General features: G+C 42.4%; 1 protein-coding gene across 2 annotated transcripts in view; it reads right to left on the bottom strand.

Moving 5' to 3' along the window:
- NOL4 (nucleolar protein 4) overlaps positions 1-25,953 on the bottom strand; it is a 281,515-nt gene that overhangs the window by 91,424 nt on the left and 164,138 nt on the right. For both annotated transcript variants that reach the window (XM_044293894.1, XM_044293895.1), the window contains exons 4-5: positions 22,504-22,616; positions 20,820-20,952 (exon numbers count right to left, since the gene is read on the bottom strand). In XM_044293894.1, coding sequence (XP_044149829.1) covers positions 20,820-20,952; positions 22,504-22,616 — 246 coding nt within the window. The remainder of the gene's footprint in view (positions 1-20,819; positions 20,953-22,503; positions 22,617-25,953) is intronic.

Genomic DNA, 25,953 nt, shown 5'->3' with positions numbered 1-25,953 from the left:
CTCCAAGAACATCAGAGCGGATGCCTTATCACGGCAGTACTCCGAGCTGTCCGGGGAGGAGTCGATTCCGACTACGGTCATACCCCCGAATCAGATCCTGGCCGCTATTCGCACCAGCCTGACTTCTCCTCTGGGTGAGCAGATTTTGGCGGCTCAATCTGGTGCTCCCTCCGGGAGACCCAACGGCAGATGTTTTGTGCCTGAGGAGTTACGCACTCGGTTGTTGCGAACCTACCATAACTCCAAGGCCGCGGGGCACCCTGGAAAGAATCAGCTGTCCTGGGCGGTTTCACGTCTGTTCTGGTGGCCTTCTCTACGTTCCGACATCGCCGCATATGTAGCGGCATGCTCCGTTTGTGCCCAGAGTAAGTCCCCTCGGCACCTTCCGTTGGGCCTTTTGCAACCCATAGCCACCGGGGAGCGTCCATGGTCACACCTGGGGATGGATTTCATTGTGGACCTCCCTGCATCCCGAGGCCATACGGTCATTCTCATGATTGTGGATCGGTTTTCCAAAATGTGCCACTGTGTTCCTCTCAAGAAGTTACCCTCTGCACAAGAGTTGGCCTCGATTTTTGCCAGGGAGGTCTTCCGGTTGCACGGTTTGCCCAAGGAGATTGTGTCGGATCGGGGGAGTCAGTTTGTGTCCAGGTTCTGGCGCGCCTTTTGCTCCCAGTTGGGGATCCATCTCTCTTTCTCCTCGGCCTACCACCCTCAGTCCAATGGGGCCGCAGAACGATCCAATCAGGCCTTGGAGCAATTCCTTCGTTGCTATGTCTCCGATCACCAAGACAATTGGGTTGACCTCCTGCCTTGGGCTGAGTTTGCCAGGAACACGGCGGTGAACTCTTCCTCTGGGACGTCTCCCTTCATGGCCAATTATGGGTTCCAACCTGCCGTGTTACCGGAGGTATTCTCTCCCCAGGATACTCCGGCTGTGGAGGATCACCTTTCCGTCCTACGTGCTTCTTGGGTACAGATCCAGAGGTCCCTTGAGGTCTCTGCGCAGCGCCAGAAACTCCAGGCTGATCGCAGACGAGCGCCCGCTCCTTCCTACCAGGTCGGAGACCGCGTATGGTTGTCCACCCGCAACCTCAACCTTCGAGTGCCCACTCCCAAGCTGGCGCCTCGCTTTGTTGGTCCCTTCCGAGTGCTTCGCAGGGTAAACCCGGTAGCCTATGCCCTTGCGCTTCCTCCTGGCATGCGGATCTCCAACGTGTTTCATGTCTCCCTGTTGAAGCCACTGGTGTGTAATCGTTTCACTTCCTCGATTCCTCGGCCTCGTCCGGTCCAAGTGGGCAATCGTGAGGAGTATGAGGTGAGCAATATCCTGGACTCACGCCTGGTCCGCGGCCGGGTGCAGTTTTTGGTCCATTGGCGTGGTTATGGTCCAGAGGAGCGTTCCTGGGTTCCCTCCGCAGATGTCCATGCTCCTGTCTTGCTCCGAGCCTTCCACGCACGCTTCCCTCAGAAACCGTTCCTTACTCCGCGGAGGAGGGGCCCTTGAGGGGGAGGTACTGTCATGGTCTTACCTCCTTGCTGTTCCCTTCGTTTGACATGTGCTGGCGGCCATCTTGGTTTCTGGGTTTTCTTGTAGCCTCCCACCCTGCGGCTCCTCCTTCCCACTGGGAGGAGCTGGATGCCCAGCTCATATATATAGGAGGTCTGTGGCTTCAGTTCCTTGCTTGGTCCTCCTGTGTTCACATGCTTCCAAGACTGCTGCTGCTTCTGGTTCCTGATCCTGGCCTCGTCTGACTACCCCGTTGATTCCTGATTCCGGCTTCGTCTGACTACCCCGTTGGTTCCTGATTCCGGCTTCGTCTGACTACCCCGTTGGTTCCTGTTCCTGGCTTCGTCTGACTACCCTTCTGGTTCCTGACCTCTGTCTCCGCAAGACCCTGCATCGGTTTAGCCATCCGTTCGGACTTTGCTTACGGCTTGCTCTTCAATAAAACCTTCTTATTTTCCACTTATCTCTGTTGTACGTCTGGTTCATGGTTCCATGACACAAATGCATGTAAGGTCCCCAGCACAAGGTGCTTCTCTTGTGGATCACTGAGCTGCCGTCTTCATGCGTATTCAAGCCTGACTTCAATAACTACTTAATCTTCGTTATACTTATTCATACTGTGAGTACACTGTATAGCTCAATATCTCAAGCCATCATTCGCAAAGCGCTTTTCAGGTTTTACGTACTGTAAATAAACCAGAATCATTTTAGATAGAAATGTTATGCAACTTTCTTCTGTTCCTTGTGTTTCAAATCCTTATTACTGTCAGTGAATGGGAACATTACTGTTTACATCCCAAGGATGAAAACCTGAGAGTTTGTTAAAGCGATCTGGCTGGCACCACACGGCACTAAATGCCCACTCATGGCAGCTGATGGCTGCATGAAATATCGATGGGCATGGCCTGCCATGTGCAATCATCCGGCCTGCGGCTGGACCATTTGGCCATATCCTCAGAATTGTATCCAGCCAGGGATAGATTGGATGGAATTGCCTAGACTTCTCAACTGTATCAATTTCACAGTAAAATAGAAGACTATCCTTAAAAGGACCCTGTCATCAACGTTACGCTAACCTCACTGAGCGCAGCATCAAAATCATTGCAGCCCGGGTCTTGAAAAGAGTTATGGCTGCCTGAGAAAAGTCATGGTTATTCATAATCTCCTCTTTCCTTGCCCACCGGCAATGACTTGAATGGGTCAGCGATCCGTCCGTTCCCCAAAAGATAGAGCAAGTTCTATCTTTTTGCGGTGCGGAGGCACGGAATGGAACCCCAGAAAGCACTCTGTAGTGCTTCCATAGTGTTCCGTTCCGTGCTTCCATTCATCTCTGGATTTGCGGACCCATTGAAGTGAATGGAATTCACACGGAACAGTGCCTGTGTATTGCGGATCCGCAAATGTGGTCTGCAATACGGCAACGGGCAGCACATGAATGAGCCCTAAAGAGAAGACTGTCAATCATCAGCAGATAGGTGGAGAGAACTCATGAATAACCATGACTCCTCTCAGGTAGTTGTGACTCTTCTCCAGCCTTGGAATGCAGTGATTATGATGCTGCTTCTCGACAATCACTTACTTTTAGCTCACGAATGACACATTGCTGAAATCAGCTCACCTACCTCTACTTTATCCCGTTCTTAGTGAGGGCAGTATAAAGCTGATCACTGTAAATATGTACTAAGGTCCCCTTTAAAAATGTATTGATTAATGAGCAAGTAGGCAACCTACTGGCTTCTTACTTGCAATACCCTACAGAGTAAGGCTACATTCACACGACCGTATGTGTTTTGCGGTCTGCAAAACACTGATCCACAAAAGATTACATCCTTTTGGCATCCGTTTATTTTGCAGATCCATTGTAACAATGCCTATACTTGTCCGCAAAACTGACAAGAATAGGACATGCTCTATATTTTTTGGGGGCTACGGAATGGACATACGGATGCGGACAGCACACTGGACATACGGATGCGGACCCATTGAAATGAATATTATGTGCTGGACAAACCCTTAACTTTCTTCTTTAAAAAGACTGGTTACTGAAGACAGAAGAAGGTGACCGCTTCAAGATGTTAAATGTACAGTGGCAAATAAAGATCTATAAAATGGTGTATAATGCCAGTGTGGGCATCCTATTTATTCACAGTACACCATGTTAATATATTACCGCCCGCTGGTCAGGTTCTGACCTCTGCATTGGATTTGGATACTTAACCTGAAATTAGTGTAGAATAGGCAGTCAATTTTAATAACCTGCTTCTTTCTCTACATAGCTTTCTAGATGGAGTATAAAAATAAGTAGAAGAGGGACATCTAAATCGTTTAGAAAATACCGGTATCGTTTTTAGTTAAGCACGTTAAATTCTATATTTTCTAAACTTAAGCTTGGTACGTGTAGTCTATCTTCAATTATACCTTTTTTTCAAGTCTGTTCCCGGACATCTGAATCGGTTTTGTTCTACCTGCACATTGTAATCAGTTGTGTAATTTCCATTATGTATATAAAATATCACTATAGATTTTTATTTGCAATTAAGAAAATGTGATAACAGTGAGCACATTTTAAACTGGCAGATTACAAAATGAACTGACTGAACAGATTGTTAGACAGTACAATATGGTGACCCAGTTGATAAACTTGCAAAAAGAAACAGATCCTAGAAGGCCAACCTATAATCCTACCACGTTGATCCACAGGCAACTAAGAGGTTGTCACCAACTGCTTTATATAAAAGAAGATTTCCGGCCTTCAGACATAAATGACTTATCCTCAGTACCCCAACCCATCAGCTGTTCTCTGGAGCCTCCAGCACTTGAACTACAGTTAGGTCCATATATATTTGGACAGAGACAACATTTTTCTAATTTTTGTTCAGTACATTACCACAATGGATTTTGAACAAAACAATTCAGATGCAGTTCAAGTTCAGATGCTTTAATTCAGTGGGTTGAACAGAATGATTGCATAAAAAAGTGAGAAACTAAAACATTTTTTATCTCAATTCCTTCATTTCAGGGGCTCAAAAGTAATTGGACAAATTAAATGATTGTAAATAAAATGTTAATTTCTAATACTTGGTTGAAATCTCCTTTGTTGGCAATGACTGCCTGAAGTCTTGAACTCAAGGACATCTCCAGACGCTGGGTTTCCTCCTTTTTAATGCTCTGCCAGGCCTTTACTGCAGCGGTTTTCAGTTGCTGTTTGTTTGTGGCCCTTTCTGTCTGAAGTATAGTCTTTAACAAGTGAAATGCTCTATTGGGTTCAGATCCGGTGACTGACTTGGCTATTCACGAATATTCCACTTATTTGCTTTAATAAACTCCTGGGTTGCTTTGGCTTTATGTTTTGGGTCATTGTCCATCTGTATTATGAAACGCCGACCAATCAGTTTGGCTGGATTTGAGCACACAGTATGTCTCTGAAAACCCCAGAATTCATCCGGCTGCTTCTGTCCTGTGTCACATCATCAATAAACACTAGGGACCCAGTGCCACTGGCAGACATGCATGCCCAAGCCATCACACGGTCTCCGCCGTGTTTTACAGATGATGTGGCTTGGATCATGAGCTGTACCATGCCTTCGCCATACTCTTTTCTTTCCATCATTCTGGTAGAGGTTGATCTTGGTTTCATCTGTCCAAAGAATGTTCTTCCAGAAGTGTGCTGGTTTTTTAAGATGTTTTTTTTTTCTTTTAGCAAAGTCCAATCTAGCCTTCTTGTTCTTGAGGCTTATGAGTGGCTTGCACCGTGCAGTGAACCCTCTGTATTTACTTTCATGCAGTCTTCTCTTTATGGAAATTTTAATATTGATAACCCTATATCCTAAAGAGTGTTGTTCACTTAGTTGGCTGTTGCTACGATCATCCACCACTGTTGTCTTCTGTGAGTGTCCAGGTCTTTTTGCATTGTTGAGGTCACCAGTGCTTTCTTTCTTTCTCAGGATGTAACAAACTGTAGATTTTGCCACTCCTAATAGTGTGGCAATTTCTTGGATAGGTTTTTTCTGTTTTCGCAGATGGAGGATTGCTTGTTTCTACTGCATGGAGAGCTCCTTTGACCACATGTTTACTTCTCAGCAAAATATTTAAAATGCAAGCACCACACCTCAGATCAACTCCAGGCCTTTTATGTGCTTAATTGAGAATGAAATAATGAAGGAATTGCCCACACCTGCCCATGAAACAGCCTTTGAGTCAATTGTCCAATTACTTGTGGTACCTTTAAAGACAGGGTGCCACATGTAAAGGAGCTGAAACTCCTAAACTCTTCATCCAATTTTAATGTGGATACCCTCAAATGAAAGCTAAAAGTCTGGACGTTATGTCCATGTCCATTATATAACTATAACTTGAATATGTTTTAGTAAACAGGTAAAGAACAACTAAATTTGTGTCCGTGTCCAAATATATATGGACCTAACTGTAGCTCTTTTAAAAGTGTGGTCCAAGAATTACAATAACATGGCTGCTTTCTTCCAGAAAGAGCATAATTCCTGTCCTCAGGCTGTGAGTGGTATTGCAGCTCTGCCCCATTGACTCCACTAGCTGAGCTGAAATACCATGGACAGGACAACCACTTTAACAGAGCCAGAAGCACAACTCACAAGTTCAAAGAATAGTGGCCATTCCAAGCGACTAAAGCTCAGCTCCCACTGAATCGCTTCTGGCTGTGTGCAATTTGTTATTTCCAGCACCCCAACTATCTGATATTGATGACCTGTTCTGAGGATATATCATCAAATATGGTAATCAAAATATATCTTTGGATCAACACAATAAAAACAACTATGCCTGCCGCATTTTTATTTCTTATATAAATACTTGCACTATTAATTTTAAAGTTACACTCTAAATAGCCCTAAAATAATTTTTGTTATATACTTTATTAATGAATTATGTTGTTTTGCAACCTAAAAAAGGTACCCAAAGTTGATTATGGTCCCACTTCTTAAAAATCATCATTCCTGTACAGCACTGGCTTGTCAGCAATGTACGGTGTACAGATTTTGGCTGCTGTGGAGAACTCTGCAGAGGAGGGGGCACAGATCGCTGGCCTGCCTGCGCTCCCCCAAGCTAATTCTGGTACAGCATATGAGTACCCTGTACTGATGTGCTCTGCCAGGTTTTAGCTATTCGGAGTGGGCTCCTGCCTGTGCCCGAGCTCCTTTTTAGCTCAAGGCTCTCGTACTGATTTGGTACATTTATCAAATGTTACATGTTGTTTGATAAATTTGTCTTATCCTTAAACTTTACGCTTTTGTCTAGAAAAGTCCAGTTTTTCTATTCCACCATCCTCCTGGAGTAATATTGAGACTTTTTTTGTGACTTTTAAAAAAAGTCTCAATGGCAATTCTGTATTGAAATTCATTAAAACAGCTAACCATGTCCACATAAAAAAAACTGGAGTAAGTGGTGAAAATATGCAAAAAGGTGCAAGTAAGTGCAAAAAGTCACAAAAGCCTTATTTAGCGACTTTTTGAAGCCAGAATTCTGGAGTAAAGGCATGATAAATCAGGGCCTATGAGTAGCGTTGAGCGAAGCAATCTTCAGATCAGAGATCAAAACTTAGTTTGAATGCTGTATGGAGATCCGTTTCCATGGGATCTGGTGAGGTGAAATTCGTTATCTACGAAGTCTCATGAGACTTCGCTAAATAATTTCGGACTTTGATTTTTAAACTCGAAAACCAGTTTAAAACTTGAATCCGAAGTCGTCGTCGGTACCGAGATGCCAGCCGATACAGAAGCAGACTTCAGATTCAAGTTTTTAAATGGTTTTCAAATTTCAAAATCAAAGTCTGAAGTTATTCAACAGAAGTTTTGAGCGACTTCGGAGATAACGAATGTCACCTCACCGAAGCCCAAGCATTTGAAAGCTGTACGGAAACGGATCTCCGTGTAGCATTCAAACGAAGTTTAGACCGAAGTGACTTCGGATCAATGATCTGAAGCTCGCTTTGTTCAACACTACCTATGAGAATAGAGACCAGTACTAGTTTGGTTCATTATTCCAATTTTAATACAAAATAATCTGCTTTATCCTAAAATGTGATGATAAATCTATGTAAGCCTAGCAAAATAGCAATTCACGTGACAAAACTGTTTATGTTGTGACAATGCAGATTTAATGAATGAGATGGACAAACTGAAAATTAGCATAAATGCAAATGGTGCTTCATGATTAGGAAAATGAGAATAGCCTCAAGCACTATCCATATGTTCCTGTAATATGTCAGCACTGATAAGAAATGCCACCGGAAAATTATGTCTGACATGTGCTTTCTTGTATGAACTTGACGCAATGTAAGCTCACACTAGAGGAGATCTGTCATTTTAAAACAGAAAACTCTAGTACAAAGCAAGTTAAAGTGTTATAGAGATGCTCCATGCGCGCCGCCATAACTTAGGTGCATCCATCGCTGGTGCCTAACAGCCTAAAATCTCCGCCAGCTCCCTTGCTGGCATAGATTTAGATAATTTTCTACGCCAAAAACCGGTGTAGAAAATAATAAAGGAGACGGGCCTGCCGGCCTGCTCTCTTCCGAGCCCCTTCTTTAGAAATGTCGTACGTGGAGTGGAAAGAAGTCGCAGATTCAGCAACAAATCCGTTTTGCGACCGAATCTGCAACAAAAAAATTGCATATATCTATTCATAAATGACCCCCCAAAAAACATTTATAATTATGGGCTGGACTTAAAGGGGTTTTCTGAGATATTTTTATTGTATTACTTTTCTTAGTATCTGATTGGTGGGTGTCCGACACATGGGACCCCTGACGATCAGCTGTTTGAAAAGGCACCAGCACTCGCAATAGCATTGCTGCCAGAGGATAGGTCATCAGAAAAAATATCCAGGAAAACTTTAACTATTAAAAACTATTCTTTGTGTTTCTAAACGGATATCTAGCTCACCTCTGCCCAACACGGAGCACCATTTGGCCCACTTTCTTTAGTCATAATCACTTTGGTCTGTGCTTGAACTCTATTACACACAGAGACATCTGTGGTTACCTCTGCAAAGCCTGGCCTGACATATGGGATCATGCCAACCCTACTGCTCGTTTTTCTCAAATTATAGCTGATTCCCTTGTGGCATAAACCTGCTTTCTGTAACTTATGTGCTTTTCCCGACCCACAATTCTAGATTAATGTTATTGTATGTTTTATTTCACAGGATGTTGATGCTCAAGGGAGGTTTCTGTCTGTGAGAGTCAAGAGTCTTTTAGAATACCGTATAGATGTATTTAGTTTCGTCATGCTCTTGGCTCTCAGTTCTTTCTATGCTGCCCCATTGCTTACCTCCTCATACCCCCGATAGGGATTGTTTAGTCTTAGGGTCCTAGGGGATTTATTTAAACTATTTATACTCATTTGTTGTCTAGTAAAACCTTGTATGCTGTTCTTCCTGCTGTGGTTAGGTTGCCCGATGCACAGTGGAGGGTGGTTATGGGCTCGCCCTTGTCAGTGCCTAATAATAATAAGGATTGCAGTGTGGCAGTGCCAGCATAAAAATGAAAGGGGTCACAGCGCAACTCACAAATGTGCTGCGATCGTGACCCCAGAATCTCAAAAAAATCCAACACTGTTGGATTTTTTTTCCATTCTAGGGTTGTGGCAAACATGCAAGTTGCACTGCAACCCTATTCATTTCTATGTTAGCACTTCTACACTGCAATCCCTTGGTGCGACAGCTGTTGCGTGACCACGATCGCCATGTAACTGTCCACTTATCCTGTGTCCTGTTATCTCTGATGAGTAGATGACAGCAGTTCTTGCAGGTCTGGACTGGCAATCTTCCCAAGCTTGTGGATCTCACAGTGGGCAACCTATCTAGCACAGGACTGCAGCTACTGATCATAGCTCTATGTGCCCTGTCCGCGGCATATGTTGTGCTCTGGCTGATGATGTAAGAGGAACTCTTGTGTGGGAGGATGTTGGTATCTGTCTACTTCTATCTGCAACACTCCTCTTGCTATCAGGGTGAACCAGCACCCCCCGCAGCCAGAACTGCTGTACAACAGCAATACACACCACCAGTGAGCAAAATGCTGATTGATTACATTTATCATTGCTGTACAGAAGTTATGGCTCCGGCACGGGCTGATAGTGGCTCACACAGGACAGGGCACTATAGAGCTTCCGACCTCACTCCTCCGAATCCTGAGTGCAACATTTACAAGTTCTACAGTTGATCTTGTCTTGCTAGCCCCTCACCAAAGACCCCACCCTGTGTCCCCTGCCCTACAACATACGAAAACAAAGGAGCAGTAAGTTAGTTATTCTGAAAGTCCCCACCACTTAAAGGGGTTGACCATTTTCTGGCCATTTGTGAATGTGTAGGTAAGATGACTATTTGCCACTTATTAATAGAGCCTTCGCTATATTTCATAAGCCATGTCCCCTTGTTAGGGAAATCCACATAGAGGTCCTGTCCATAAGATGGCTGCTGATGAAGGGTCAAGGATAGGATACTTTTTTCAAATTATGTTGCAGCCTTGTGCTAAAATAAAAAAAATCTAAACCAATGTAAAGGAAAACTGGCTTAGTTGCCCATTGCAATTAATCAGATGCCATCTTTTCATAGCTCCTTTGGAAAAATAAATGTGGAATCTGATTGCTTTGCACAACTAAGCCAGTTTTTCTTTAAAACTGTTTTGATAAATCTACCTCATAATGTTCGAAATCTAAGGAAAAATCTTTTTAGGCAAAACTAACATATTGCATTGACATACGTATTCAGACCCAAAATGTTGGTGTTGCATGTACTGTGTCTGCAACCTCAAACCTCCCAGTGGCCAACCTTCAAAGTTTGTCAAGTATGCATATTCAGCTCTGCTAATTTTCCGCAATATTATGTGTGAGCTGATGGGGTTCATGTGCCAGGGCTGCCCTGTAGTCCTAGACTGGCCCTGACTACTTGTGGCTGCCTGTGAAAGATTATAAATTGTCAGCATGTGGGGCTAAATGTGTGAGTTCTGCTCCATGTTTCCTGCACTGTGCAGCCATTAGCTGAATAGAGAAGGGTGGCAGGTGTTAAGGGTCCTGCAAGAATGCCCCCAAATTAGATTTCTGGGTGCATCTACACCCACAGACATATGGCTACAGCCCAGTATGCCAGCCTGTGTCCTCCTGCCTCATTAACCACCTATATTAAAGGGGTTGTCCGAGTTATTAAAAAAAATATATAGCACTGTAAATCTGATGGGCAGCAATATATAACTGAGCTAAGCAAGTTTTAGGTAAAAAGTATTATATTCCCTCATTTCCCTGGTTCTCTTCTGGCCCTTTGTTTACCTGCAATAACAACAATCTCTGCCCCTTCCCCTGCTCTGCAAAGTGAGTGAATACAAGTGGTGCCCTGTGTGACATGTCTGCCTGCTGGGAGACTCAGCAGCATGTTGTATGTGTAGGACTACAAGTCCCAGCTGTATAATGACACTGCTAAGGGAGTGAATACAAGTGCTGCCCTGTGTGACATGTCTGCCTGCTGGGAAACTCAGCAGCATGGTGTATGTGTAGAACTACAAGTCCCAGCTGTAAAATGACACTGCTGATAGACACAGGATCTTTCCCCTACCTGTCCTTGTGCAGAACTCCTTTAGTCTGTGAGCTCCTGTGCCGAGCATTTGTCTCCTCACTGCCTGCAGCTACTCAGTAAAGCCTTCAGCCCTGAGAATGTGCAGCTCAAGGGGTTAAGAATCCAGGGAGAGAGCAGATAGCAGCAGATGGCAGTGAAGGGGGGCGTGGCCAGCACAGTGATGTGTACAGACACACATCTGCTCTCTCAGGCTTGTGCACCAATCATCATCAGAGCAGGTAGAGGAGCTGACATCACAGGTCATGTGACCCTCAGTGAAATCTGAGAAACCAGCAACTGGAGATAAAGTAAGTGAATTGTAAAGTCTTTTCATTTGCCTAGTTAGAAACATACAAAAAAAAAAAACTTGGACAACCCCTTTAATAACCTTAATCCATGCAGTGAAAGGATAGTTGTGCTTCCACGTGTGGTCTAATAGAAGAAAATGGAAGAATCTGTATAACTATTTACTGGTTTGTATATTTGGGATCTAACATATTTGTGACCTATGACTGCGTTAAAGAAAAAAAATTAAATTATGGAGGCCCACCAGTTTTTTTCGCCCAGAGGCCTCCACCACCCCTAATCCGGCCCTGACCCAGAGGGCTCTTTGGGCCATGTGCACTCCCTTTATATCATATTTTAACCTTATATGCACTACAGATATACCTGCACACTTATGTCACTCTCCTGATGAGAGAATTACAGCTTTTACTGAAGCAAATTTCGGCTCCACATTTAGCACTATAGTGTAATTTTCCAGCTGCCGTGGTTTGCACGGTTTCTGTTCTGTGCCCCATTCTCACTAGCTTAACTAAACATGTAATATTCATGACACTTCCATTATGCTGCTAAACCCCCACTCTTAAAATCACCCTTGACTGCCAAATTGCTGCAAAGGGCAAAGATGCACACAATCCTGATGCAGCAGGACCTCCATGATGGGACTGGTGACGTAGTAGAGTATAATGAAAATAACATGTTTTAGGCACTTAGAGTGCAGCCATTACAAGACCATTGCTCAATCCATCAGAGCTCTTCACATTGCCTCATTCTAATTTAAAAACCAAAGGCAGGTAGGATTTCCAGCCTCAGTTAACCAGCTAGAGGTAGGCTACAAGGACTTAGATGATGACAAAGCATAATGACTATGAAAACTTTTTGATAGGAGCAGATCTAAGATATGAGTGGGGTAGAAATGTATGGCTGTGTGGCAAATGAATCTCTATCTACTAAGGGAGTAACTCTGTCCTATGGTTCATTGTGGTTCACTGTGTTCTGCATGAGGGTCCATTCACACGTCCGTAGTGCATTGCGGATCCGCAATACATCCGGCCGGCACCCCCATAGAAATGCCTATTCTTGCAAATAGGACATGTTCTATTTTTTTCCGGAGCCACGGACCGGAAGATCCGCGGCACGCTCCAGAAATGTGGATGCATCCATTCCTGCCCCATAGAGAATGAATGGGTCCGCACCCGTTCCGCAATTTGCGGAACGTATGTGGACCCATTATTACGGACGTGTGAATGAAGCCTTAAACTGAAGTCTGAATTATTATTATTACTCTGCAGATACAGTCTATAACCAGCTGAATTATGTTCTCTGGTCCCTTATTATTACCTGAAAACCCTTGCTGCGAGATGAAATAAGTATAATAATGCCCTTAGAGGTCGTGCCATTTTCGGCAACCTACTAATCTTACAGGCAAAGATGGCTGAACAACTGTTCTTTCCTTGCCTAGGAGAAGCTCGTGCCGGAACAACAGCGATGTTGTCATCTCTGGGAGGGGGTTTCAACTGCCTGAAGGAGGCTGCATATTATATGGCCCTAAAGGACTTCTAAGGAAAACTTGGATGACTGGAGTTGGTAAGACAAAGTTCTGCATTTTATCACACTCCAACTCCGGCTCAGACTCCGACTCCTTCATAAATGATCAATAATTTAGTAATCACAAAGTTACTGTAGTAAAATGCCATCTGGCTTTTTCATACTACCAGGTAAGAAATCAGGCTATTTAGAACAATTTCGGAAATTCCTGAAATTTTCTTCAAGTAAATATGCAATGCACTATACATTTAATAACTTATAAGCACTGTTATATGATTAATCATTTTTAAGAAGTCTATGAATTTGTCCTCAGAAAAAGTTAGAAAATATTTATTTATGGAAAGATTCATATCGTACTTACCTGCTATCGGCAGCTCCAGTTCTGCACCCTAGCTCACATGTGTTCATCCTCCGGTACGCTTCCTCTCTGGCGTGACAAGGATCATCTACTCTACTGCAGCCAATGACTGGATTCAGCATTAACATGTACCCAAGAGACAAATCACCACTAAAGTTATGGGCTGCAGCCGAGCAGATGATCATGAGCATGCCGGGGACGAATTAAAAAAGTCATGGACCAGAAGATGGACACATGGGAGTGGCGGGGTATAGGTGAGTATGATACTTTCCATAGCAGAGGCAGGCTGCGGGCACCTGTGAAAAGTTACTTATTCCTGGACAAACCCCTTTAATGCTGTCTTCCTGCTCTGTACAGCAGTTCTGAGATGACTACAGGCATGCTCAATAGTGAACTTCCTCCTTTGGTTTTTAGAGGAAGAACTTACTACTGAGCATGTGCAGCACAGTTTTAGGAATTGTAACTTAGGGTCTTGGAGAAGCATAAAGATACCCAGTATTAGAGACAGGTGAGAACACAGGAGAGGTGAGAACTGATTATCTATCACCACTAGAAACCCCTTCTTATCTTATCATAGTTTATAGTATAAGGACAGAGGAGAACACAGGAGAGGTAAGAACTGATTCTCTATCACCCCTAGACCACCCTGCTTATAACTGTTTATAGTACTAGGGCGGGGAGAACACAGGGCAATTGAGAACTGATTTTCTATCACCACTAGGACACCCTTCTTATTACTGATTATAGTATAAGGATAGAGGAGAACACAGAAGAGGTGAGAACTGATTCTCTATCACCACTAGACCACCCTGCTTATCTCTGTTTATAGTATAAGGACAGAAGAGAACACAAGAGAGGTGAGAACTGATTATCTATCACCACTAGAACACCCTGTATATCACTGTTTAAAGTAAAAGGACGAGGAGAACACAGGAGAGGTGAGAACTGATTTTCTATCACCACTAGGACACCCTTCTTATCACTTATTATAGTATAAGGACAGAGGAGAACACAGGAGAGGTGAGAACTGATTATCTATCACCACTAGAACACCCTGCTTATCATTGTTTATAGTAGAAGGATGGGGAGAACACGGGAGAGGTGAGAACTGATTTTCGATAACCACTAGAACACCCTGCTTATCACTGTTTATAGTAGGACAGGAAGAACACAGGAGAAGTGAGAACTGGTTTTCTATAACCACTAGAAGACCCTGCTTATCACTGTTTATAGTAGAAGGACAGGAAGAACACAGGAGAAGTGAGAACTGATTTTCTATAACCATTAGAACACCCTGCTTATCATTGTTTATAGTATAAGGACAGAAGAGAACACAAAAGAGGTGAAAACTGATTTTCTACCACAGGACAACCTGCTGATCACTGATTTTGATCAATTAGGGCCTTAGATTGATAGAGCATAAAATATATTTATGTTTATTTACATTTCTAAACTTTTTACATTTCTAAACTTTTCTAAGTTTATATGAAAGTTAATAAATCAATTAACCAATATTAATAACAGATAATATTCTTTTAAGCTGGAGTAGTATTTGGTACATTTCTACCGACTTCTACTTCAAAGCTCTGGGCATTACTACACTTATAGGTTAACATATTGCTTCTAATCCTTTGAAAGAGGACACTTTATTTTACAAATTATGTATTGTGGTTGGTAAAATCAGGAGACACCTTCAAATAGACATGCTAAAAAAAACATGCAATCTAACAAAAACAAACTTATCAATCATCTTTCAGCAAAATCACATCAATAGTTCTTTACATCCATTAAAATTCTCGAAACTATAAAAAAACCTCAGATGGGGAGGGTCAGCTGTCTAGCTGTGATACACTTTGTGATAATATTTACAGACTGATTTCTACTGTGTAAAAAGGTATCGTATTCTGAGCAAAGTATGACTTCAAGAGATCACTGTTACCATGACAGCGATCAATGCCTTCCCATCGGCTTACTGGAATGCTGCTTTTCATTTAAGGTCATACAGTTTACACAGCTAATTCAAACAGATATCTAAAAAACTAACACAAACTATGCCGGGATGATTGAGCGTATTCCACTCTGGATTTTATCTCCATATTCATAAAACATAACAATTTTTTAAAATTTTAGCTAGATACATAGTCCTGGTCGTCGTACCACAGAGGGATGTACTCTAGTTTTCAACCCAAAGTTTTACGTATAGGTATAGACCTCTGCACCCAAATAAGGGAACACTTGGGGTATGTTCCGATAGAGGACTTGTTCCACAACAAAATTTGCCGTATATACCACTGCAGATACAGCTGAGCTGCGGTTTCTGCTGAGGGTTTTCATGTGGATCCGCTTTAGGTTTAGCTCCATTGAATGGTGGTAAACCATTAGCAAGCACCCGCTGCGGCTTTTTGAGAGGTCCATGCAGCAACTGCACCAGGAATGGACCTGTATATTTTTTGCGCAGTCTTGAAAATTGCGTGGCATAAACTGCAGAACAGCCTCCTGTTATAAGCAATGGGAGGGGGATTCAGGGCAGATTCGCCCCAGTGTTTGGCATCAAATCAAGGCTGAAACCTGCACCCAAAATCCTCCATCTGAACATACCCTTAGGCTGGCCATGCACGAGATATTCTGGTTGAATGCTCATGCAACCGGCAATTATCTCTCCCGATCCCTCCATGTGCATGCCCACTTAGCTTGACATACACTCACCTAAAGAATTATTAGGAACACCATACTAATACGGTGTTGGACCCCCTTTTGCCTTCAAAACTGCCTTAATTCTACATGGCATTGATTCAACAAGGTGCTGATAGCATTATTTAGAAATGTTGGCCCATATTGATAGGATCGCATCTTGCAGTTGATGGAGATTTGAGGGATGCACATCCAGGGCACGAAGCTCCCGTTCCACCACATCCCAAAGATGCTCTATTGGGTTGAGATCTGGTGTCTGTGGGGGCCATTTTAGTACAGTGAACTCATTGTCATGTTCAAGAAACCAATTTGAAATGATTCGAGCTTTGTGACATGGTGCATTATCCTGCTGGAAGTAGCCATCAGAAGATAAGTACATGGTGGTCATGAAGGGATGGACATGGTCAGAAAAAATGCTCAGGTAGCCTGTGGCATTTAAACGATGGCCAATTGGCACTAAGGGGCCTAAAGTGTGCCCAGAAAACATCCCCCACACCATTACACCACCACCACCAGCCTGCACAGTGGTAACAAGGCATGATGGATATACAGTGGGATGCGAAAGTTTGGGCAACCTTGTTAATCATCATGATTTTCCTGTATAAATCGTTGGTTGTTATGATAAAAAATGTCAGTTAAATATATCATATAGGAGACACACACAGTGATATTTGAGAAGTAAAATGAAGTTTATTGGACTTATAGAAAGTGTGCTATAATTGTTTAAACACAATTAGGCAGGTGCATAAATTTGGGCACTGTTGTCATTTTATTGATTCCAAAACCTTTAGAACTAATTATTGGAACTCAAATTGGCTTGGTAAGCTCAGTGACCCCTGACCTACATACACCGGTGAATCCAATTATGAGAAAGAGTATTTAAGGGGGTCAATTGTAAGTTTCCCTCCTCTTTTAATTTTCTCTGAAGAGTAGCAACATGGGGGGGTCTCAAAACAACTCTCAAATGACCTGAAGACAAAGATTGTTCACCGTCATGGTTTAGGGGAAGGATACAGAAAGCTGTCTCAGAGATTCCAGCTGTCTGTTTCCACAGTTAGGGAAATATTGAGGAAATGGAAGACCACAGGCTCAGGTCAAGTTAAGGCTCGAAGTGGCAGACCAAGAAAAATCTCGGATAGACAGAAGCGACGAATGGTGAGAACAGTCAGAGTCAACCCACAGACCAGCACCGAAGACCTACAACATCATCTTGCTGCAGATGGAGTCACTGTGCATTGTTCAACCATTCGGCACACTTTACACAAGGAGATGCTGTATGCGAGAGTGATGCAGAGGAAGACTTTTCTCCGCCCACAGCACAAAAAGTGCCGCTTGAGGTGGGCTAAAGCACATTTGGACAAGCCAGTTGCATTTTGGTATAAAGGTGCTGTGGACTGATGTAACTAAAATTGAGTTATTTGGCCATAACAAGGGGCGTTATGCATGGAGGAAAAAGAACATAGCAGTCCAAGAAAAACACCTGCTACCTACAGTAAAATATGGTGGTGGTTCCATCATGCTGTGGGGCTGTGAGGCCAGTGCAGGGACTGGGAATCTTGTCAAAGTTGAGGGACGCATGGATTCCACTCAGTATCAGCAGATTCTGGAGACCAATGTCCAGGAATCAGTGACAAAGCTGAAGCTGCTCCGGGGCTATATAATTGAAAATCTGTGGTGTGACTTAAAGAGAGCTGTCCATGCTCGGAAGCCATCAAACCTGAATGAACTAAAAATGTTTTGTAAAGAGGAATGGTCCAAAATACCTTCAACCAGAATACAGACTCTAATTGGAACCTACAGGAAGCGTTCAGAGGCTGTAATTTCTGCAAAAGGAGGATCTACAAAATATTGATTTAATTTATTTTTTGTGGTGCCCAAATTTATGCACCTGCCTAACTTTGTTTAAACAATTATAGCACACTTTCTGTAAATCCAATAAACTTCATTTCACTTCTCAAATATCACTGTGTGTGTCTTCTATATGATATATTTAACTGACATTTTTTATCGTAACAACCAACGATTTATACAGGAAAATCATGACGATTAACAAGGTTGCCCAAACTTTCGCATCCCACTGTATGTTCTCATTCTGTTTACACCAAATTCAGACTATACCATTTAAATGTCTCAACAGAAATTGAGACTCATCAGACCAGGCAACATTTTTTCAGTCTTCAACAGTCCAATTTTGGTGAGCTTGTGCACATTGTAGCCTCTTTTTCCTATTTGTAGTGGAGATGAGTGGTACCCGGTAGGGTCTTCTGCTGTTGTAGCCCACCTTTCTTTCCCATTCTGACATTCAGTTTGGAGTTCAGGAGATTGTCTTGACCAGGACCACAACCCTACAAGCATTGAAGCAACTGCCATGTGATTGGTTGACTAGATAATAGCATTAATGAGAAATAGAACAGGTGTTCCTAATAATTCTTTAGGTGAGTGTATGTTGTGAATGGGGAGAGAGGAAAAAGCCACATCCAGACACTTTTGGTGGTGATTTGTCTCCTCAAGAACAAAAGGATTGAGCAGTATTCTACAGCCCAGTTGTTATCTTCCTCAATATCTTTGTATGGGGGAGGGGTAGTCGGGAAGTTCCACTAGACATTAAATGGTTAACTGCTCCTAAAAAAACTTTATATCCCAACAAACATTTATTTACATTTTAAGGCCAACTTCATAGTATAGCATTCATGCTCATAAAGTACAATGATGTTGATATAATAACAGGTTCATTCAAAACCAGACCTAGGAAACAAAAACAGACCATCTATCCATAAGGTAATACCCTAACTGAAAGCAAAGAAATTTAAATGGTTTAACTGATTTGCCGTTTCTTTTTCTCTCAGGATCCTAGAAGATAGCACCTGGCACCAATGAACATTTCATAGTCACATTCACTTCTTCTCCATTCTGGAGCTGAACTTCTGAACCATGTCTGCCTTCTTTTATGGATTGATTTGCTGCTACACACTTTGCTTGAATATAAAAGCATATTGTGAAAAAGTTCATTATTTTCTGTAATGTACTGATAAACATTAGACTTTCATATATTTTAGATTCATTACACACCAACTGAAGTAGTTCAAGCCTTTTATTGTTTTAATATTGATGATTTTGGCATACAGCTCATGAAAACCCAAATTTCCTATCTAAAAAAATTAGCATATTTCATCCGACCAATAAAAAAAATGTGTTTTTAATACAAAAAAAGTCAACCTTCAAATAATTATGTTCAGTTCTGCACTCAATACTTGGTCGGAATCCTTTTGCAGGTAATAATTGCTTCAATGCGGCGTGGCATGGAGGCAATCAGCCTGTGGCACTGCTGAGGTGTTATGGAGGCCCAGGATGCTTCGATAGCGGCCTTAAGCTCATCCAGAGTGTTGGGTCTTGCGTCTCTCAACTTTCTCTTCCCAATATCCCACAGATTCTCTATGGGGTTCAGGTCAGGAGAGTTGGCAGGCCAATTGAGCACAGTAATACCATGGTCAGTAAACCATTTACCAGTGGTTTTGGCACTGTGCCAGGTCGTGCTGAAAAATGAAATCTTCATCTCCATAAAGCTTTTCAGCAGATGGAAGCATGAAGTGCTCCAAAATCTCCTGATAGCTAGCTGCATTGACCCTGCCCTTGATAAAACACAGTGGACCAACACCAGCAGCTGACATGGCACCCCAGACCATCACTGACTGTGGGTACTTGACACTGGACTTCAGGCATTTTGGCATTTCCCTCTCCCCAGTCTTCCTCCAGACTCTGGCACCTTGATTTCCGAATGACATGCAACAGTCCAGTGCTGCTTCTCTGTAGCCCAGGTCAGGCGCTTCTGCCGCTGTTTCTGGTTCAAAAGTGGCTTGACCTGGGGAATGCGGCACCTGTAGCCCATTTCCTGCACACGCCTGTACACGGTGGCTCTGGATGTTTCTACTCCAGACTCAGTCCACTGCTTCCGCAGGTCCCCCAAGGTCTGGAATCGGTCCTTCTCCACAATCTTCCTCAGGGTCTGGTCACCTCTTCTCGTTGTGCAGCGTTTTCTGCCACACTTTTTCCTTCCCACAGACTTCCCACTGAGGTGCCTTGATACAGCGCTCTGGGAACAGCCTAGTCGTTCAGAAATGTCTTTCTGTGTCTGACCCTCTTGCTTGAGGGTGTCAATGATGGCCTTCTGGACAGCAGTCAGGTCGGCAGTCTTACCCATGATTGCGGTTTTGAGTAATGAACCAGGCTGGGAGTTTTTAAAAGCCTCAGGAATCTTTTGCAGGTGTTTAGAGTTAATTAGTTGATTCAGATGATTAGGTTAATAGCTCGTTTAGAGAACCTTTTCATGATATGCTAATTTTTTGAGATAGGAATTTTGGGTTTTCATGAGCTGTATGCCAAAATCATCAATATTAAAACAATAAAAGGCTTGAACTACTTCAGTTGGTGTGTAATGAATCTAAAATATATGAAAGTCTAATGTTTATCAGTACATTACAGAAAATAATGAACTTTATCACAATATGCTAATTTTTTGAGAAGGACCTGTATTTTTGACAGTTGCCCCTAACTCTAACCAATAGAGAAACAGCCTGCCGCAATTGACAAGATCTGGCCTAGCCGTATACTGCCTTGCATGGCCAGATCCACCTTGACTATAATGGGATTCGGTGGGAATCTGGCCACTTTCCGGTGAAATGCTGACTTTTGGTCCCATTTTTTGTCTGTCCAAAACATTTATGCACGAAAGCAGATGGATCCCCTAGGCTGGATCTGGTGAACTCTGGCAGGCTGTTACGCAGAGGTGAACAAAGTATTACAGAACAATGTAACTGGCCATCTATTAAGAATAAACAGATCTGAAATACTTGCCATCTTGTTGACTATGAAGATTCTGGGGACTCTGCATCCTTTCTTCAAGGTTAGAACTGAGGTCAGAGTTCACAGCTGACATCCTGGTGGAGTCGCTCATATCAAATTCGTCACTTTCAATAGAACTTTCATCCTGCAGACAAAACCGGAGTTCACATGGTAAGACACGGGGCCATCTGATGAGAGCACTCTGGTATTAAAAATGTAAGGGTCATAATAAAAGCTGTCCACCCTTCATTTATAACACATGGACAAAATTCTTAATATGCAGAGAGGTCTGTATATAAGACACAGACCTGATGACTACCGAAGACAATTGCACATGTTCCATGAGCAGATTGGAGAGTGAGGCACCCATATATATATTCTGAATTAAGATAATGCAGCAGGTGCTACATAAAACCAGAGATGCTGCTTTGTATTGCTTTCTTTCTCCGTGTAAGGGCTCGTTCACACGACCGTATGTCTTTTTCAGTGTTTTGCAGGCCGTTTTTCCTGGATCTGCTTTTCCGTTTTTTTTTTCAGTAGTGTTTCCGGTTTCGTTCTGTTTTTCCGTTCTGTTTTCCCATATGGCATATACAGTATGCAGTAATTACATAGAAAAATTGGGCTGGGCATAACATTTTCAATAGATGGTTACGCAAAAACAGAACGGATACGGTAGACATACGGAGTACATTCCGTATGTGTTCTGTTTTTTTGAGGACCCATTGACTTGAATGGAGCCACGGAATGTTATTTGCGGACAATAATAGGACATGTTATATCTTTCAACGGAATGGAAAAACAGAAACGGAATGCATACGGAGTACATTCCGGTTTTTTTGCGGAACCATTGAAATGAATGGTTCCGTATACGGAACGCAAAAAGACGTCCGTTTGAAGGAGCCCTAAAGTAAATGTCTTTCTTAGGGTCCATTCACATGTCCGTAGTGTATTGCGGATCCGGAGCTCTTCCACTCTATGTAAGTAACACCATACCATCTGTGGAGACTTGTGTGATCATCCACGGTCAGTGACACCTGTTGCTATGTAGCTGTCCAAAATCACTTAGGCTGCTGCCTACCAAACCCATTACTTGTAACAATCATTTATTATCGAGTCTGATGGACTGAATAGTGAATAGTTACAATGGGAGACTTCTTTCATTGTATAGGTCCCAATAACACAACAGGAGGCCATTTCCTGGAGCACTGCAAGCAGTTCTTATTAACTTGGTGAATAGATAGATCACAATGTGAATGCTTGATGAGATAGATAGATATGATGATAGATAGATAGATAGATAGATAGATAGATAGATAGATAGACAGATAGATAGATAGATATGATGATAGATAGATAGATAGATAGATAGATAGATAGATAGATAGATAGATAGATAGATAGATATGATGATAGATAGATAGATAGATAGACAGATAGATAGATAGATATGATGATAGATAGATAGATAGACAGATAGATAGATAGATATGATGATAGATAGATAGATATAAAAAAAATAACACTGGGCAGCACCACAATCAAGACAGAAAAGTAGGAGCGCCAGCGGCAATTGCTTGAAAAAGGTTCCATTAAGAGGACCGAAACGTCACATCTGGTGGAATAAAATATGTACATTATTTTTGGAAGTGCCGTGGAGTTTCCTTTTTTTAGATTAATAGGTAGATAGATGACTTACCTCATCTTGTTGTGAGTTTAAGAGCTGTAGTTTCATGTGCTTCATATAAGCCATTGTGATTGGCATATTATAGTCAATCATGCTGGTTACCAGGGTGGGTGGTTTGCCATTATCTGTAGGAAATAAAATGTGGTTAATTTGTGTATTTGATCACATTCAGGTATTATTATTTATGTTGAAATATATTAACCTTTTTTTTTTATCATACAGAAGTCTATACAGAGTTTTGCCACATAATTACACCAATAGTAGCTGTCAAGTAAAAGTTGAAGTCATATGACTTCCTTGGAACTTGTGAGTTACTTTTGTACCCTATGTGCTTCTTCTTGCTATCATGTGAAATGTTCACAAAAGTTCCTTACAGACAGTAGATGACCATTGCTTGACTCTGTATTTCTAAATACTAAATGAGGTACATTAGTAGCTATCACAAATGTTTCTTTAGGAAAGAATCAGCAATGGGTAGTGTCTGCCTGTTGGGGTGCTAGGAGATTCATTACAGACTGGAGCCTCAATCCAGCACCTTAGAATGCTCGCATGGCGGAGTGGTCTAAGGCAATGGATGGGTTTGAATCCCACTGCTGCCACCACTGTAACGGATCTCCTAGCACCCTGACTTGGTACCTCTATTGATGGATGCTCCTCGTGCTTCCAGAGGGGTCCAAGCACTCTGCTCGACACCGTAAGCACTGCAGCCCCCACGAACCGCCGTAGCTTGTTTGGAATCTCGCTGTCTTCTACCTACCCTGGACCTACGACAAGGGTTCCAGTGGGTGACACTCTCTTCTTTCAGAGAGCGATGCAGGAACAAGCTCTTACAAGAGATAGGGATTATACTCTGGAGAGTATAATGAATATAGCAATGCCCAGAGTGTAGTTCTTCAATCCCCCAAACATGAGCCCAGACTTCATGAAGGGTAGAACAAGACACTTTAAAAGTCTACATGCCAGCCTTTTATACAGGTCTTCCAGCAAGGGACACTCCCCATGGATACCTTGTTGAAGACTGAGTCACTTTTTGCATAAACCAATCACAAGCAGTTATAGGCTGAAAACACACACATGTGATACAATTTAATCAACACAATGGGATAACGTATTCACTCACAGGCAGAAACTACCAATTTTTCCCTTTGTAGAATAATGAGCTGGGGGGGGGGGTGTTTCCATAGTTTTGGGTCCATAGTCCATAGGAAGGAGGCTGGCCCTCAGGCCTCTCCAGCAGCCCCAGTGACGGTTCAGTCCGTCACATTATATATATATATATATATATATATATATACACTCACCTAAAGAATTATTAGGAACACCATCCTAATACGGTGTTGGACCCCCTTTTGCCTTCAGAACTGCCTTAATTCTACGTGGCATTCATTCAACAAGGTGCTGATAGCATTCTTTAGAAATGTTGGCCCATATTGATAGGATAGCATCTTGCAGTTGATGGAGATTTGAGGGCTGCACATCCAGGGCACGAAGCTCCCGTTCCACCACATCCCAAAGATGCTCTATTGGGTTGAGATCTGGTGACTGTGGGGGCCATTTTAGTACAGTGAACTCATTGTCATGTTCTAGAAACCAATTTAGTTTAGTTTAGTGCTCTCATTAAGAGAAACAAAATAAGAGTATTGCAGGTTTGATACCTTTTAATGGCTAACAAAAATAGAAGTAATGATGTTACATAGCGAGCTTTCGAGACATCACCAGTCTCTTCATCAGGCGTACTACAAGAATATATGAAGAAACAGCAATATATATATAATGAGAACAGAGGCATGGGGGGAATGAATGGACATTTGAAAAAAAAAAAAGAAAAAAAAAAAAAAAAAACAGAACAACATATTAAAGATCTTGAGAATGAGTCCTTAATTATCTTACAGATAAGGGGTGTGAAAGTTTTATGGTCTCTAAATTGATGTTATCTCAGAGACCTGGTGCCCCGACTATGTCTTCAGAAGACTCTTTAGATCTTGTAGTGTGTCATAAATCCCGGGGACAAATTCAGTCCAGTATTCAAAGTGTCAAGCAGTGTTATAAATTTGTATTCCCAAATTCTTCTAGCTTTTTGGGATTTGAAGTTACCTTTTAATATGAGAACTTTCATATGTTCTACATTGTGTCCTGGGCTACAGAAATGCTTAGCCACAGGAAAGTGTAGCTTCTTCTCTTTAATTGTGTGGCGGTGGGACCTCATCCTTGCATTGAGTCTCTGTCCTGTTTCTCCAACGTAGAGGCCTCTAACAGGACATTTAGTGCAGAGAATCAGATAAACCACATTAGATGTAGAACATGTGAGTGTCCCAGGGACTCATTCTCAAGATCTTTAATATGTTGTTCTGTTTTTTTATTTTTTTTATGTCCATTCATTCCCCCCATGCCTCTGTTCTCATTGTATATATATTGCTGTTTCTTCATATATTCTTGTAGTACGCCTGATGAAGAGACTGGTGATGTCTCGAAAGCTCGCTATGTAACATCATTACTTCTATTTTTGTTAGCCATTAAAAGGTATCAAACCTGCAATACTCTTATTTTGTTTCTCTTAATGAGAGCACTAAACTTAACTAGTTTTCTATTGGCTACCACGGTACCAGACTTTTTCCTTTTTCTAGAAACCAATTTGAAATGATTCGAGCTTTGTGACATGTTGCATTATCCTGCTGGAAGTAGCCATCAAAAGATGGGTACATGGTGGTCATGAAGGGATGGACATGGTCAGAAACAATGCTCAGGTAGCCCGTGGCATTTAAACGATGGCCAATTGGCACAAAAGGGGCCTAACGTGTTCCCAGAAAACATCCCCTACACCATTACACCACCACCACCAGCCTGCACAGTGGTAACAAGGCATGATGGATACATGTTCTCATTCTGTTTATGCCAAATTCTGACTCTACCATTTGAATGTCTCAACAGAAATCGAGACTCATTAGACCAGGCAACATTTTTCCAGTCTTCAACAATCCAATTTTGGTGAGCTCGTGCAAATTGTAGCCTCTTTTTCCTATTTGTAGTGGAGATGAGTGGTACTCGGTGGGGTCTTCTGCTGTTGTATCCCATCTGCCTCAAGGTTGTGCGTGTTGTGGCTTCACAAATGCTTTGCTGCATACCTCGGTTGTAACGAGTGGTTATTTCAGTCAACGATGCTCTTCTATCAGCTTGAATCAGTCGACCTATTTTCCTCTGACCTCTAGCATCAACAAGGCATTTTCGCCCACATGACTGCCGCATACTGGATGTTTTTCCCTTTTCACACCATTCTTTGTAAACCCTAGAAATGGTTGTGGGTGAAAATCCCAGTAACTGAGCAGATTGTGAAATACTCAGACCGGCCCGTCTGGCACCAACAACCATGCCACGCTCAGAATTGCTTAAATCACCTTTCTTTCCCATTCTGACATTCAGTTTGGAGTTCAGGAGATTGTCTTGACCAGGACCACAACCCTACAT

This window comes from Bufo gargarizans, chromosome 5 (genome assembly GCF_014858855.1).
Source record: "Bufo gargarizans isolate SCDJY-AF-19 chromosome 5, ASM1485885v1, whole genome shotgun sequence".
Classification (NCBI taxonomy): domain Eukaryota; kingdom Metazoa; phylum Chordata; class Amphibia; order Anura; family Bufonidae; genus Bufo; species Bufo gargarizans.
This window is presented reverse-complemented; position numbering and strand designations above follow the sequence as displayed.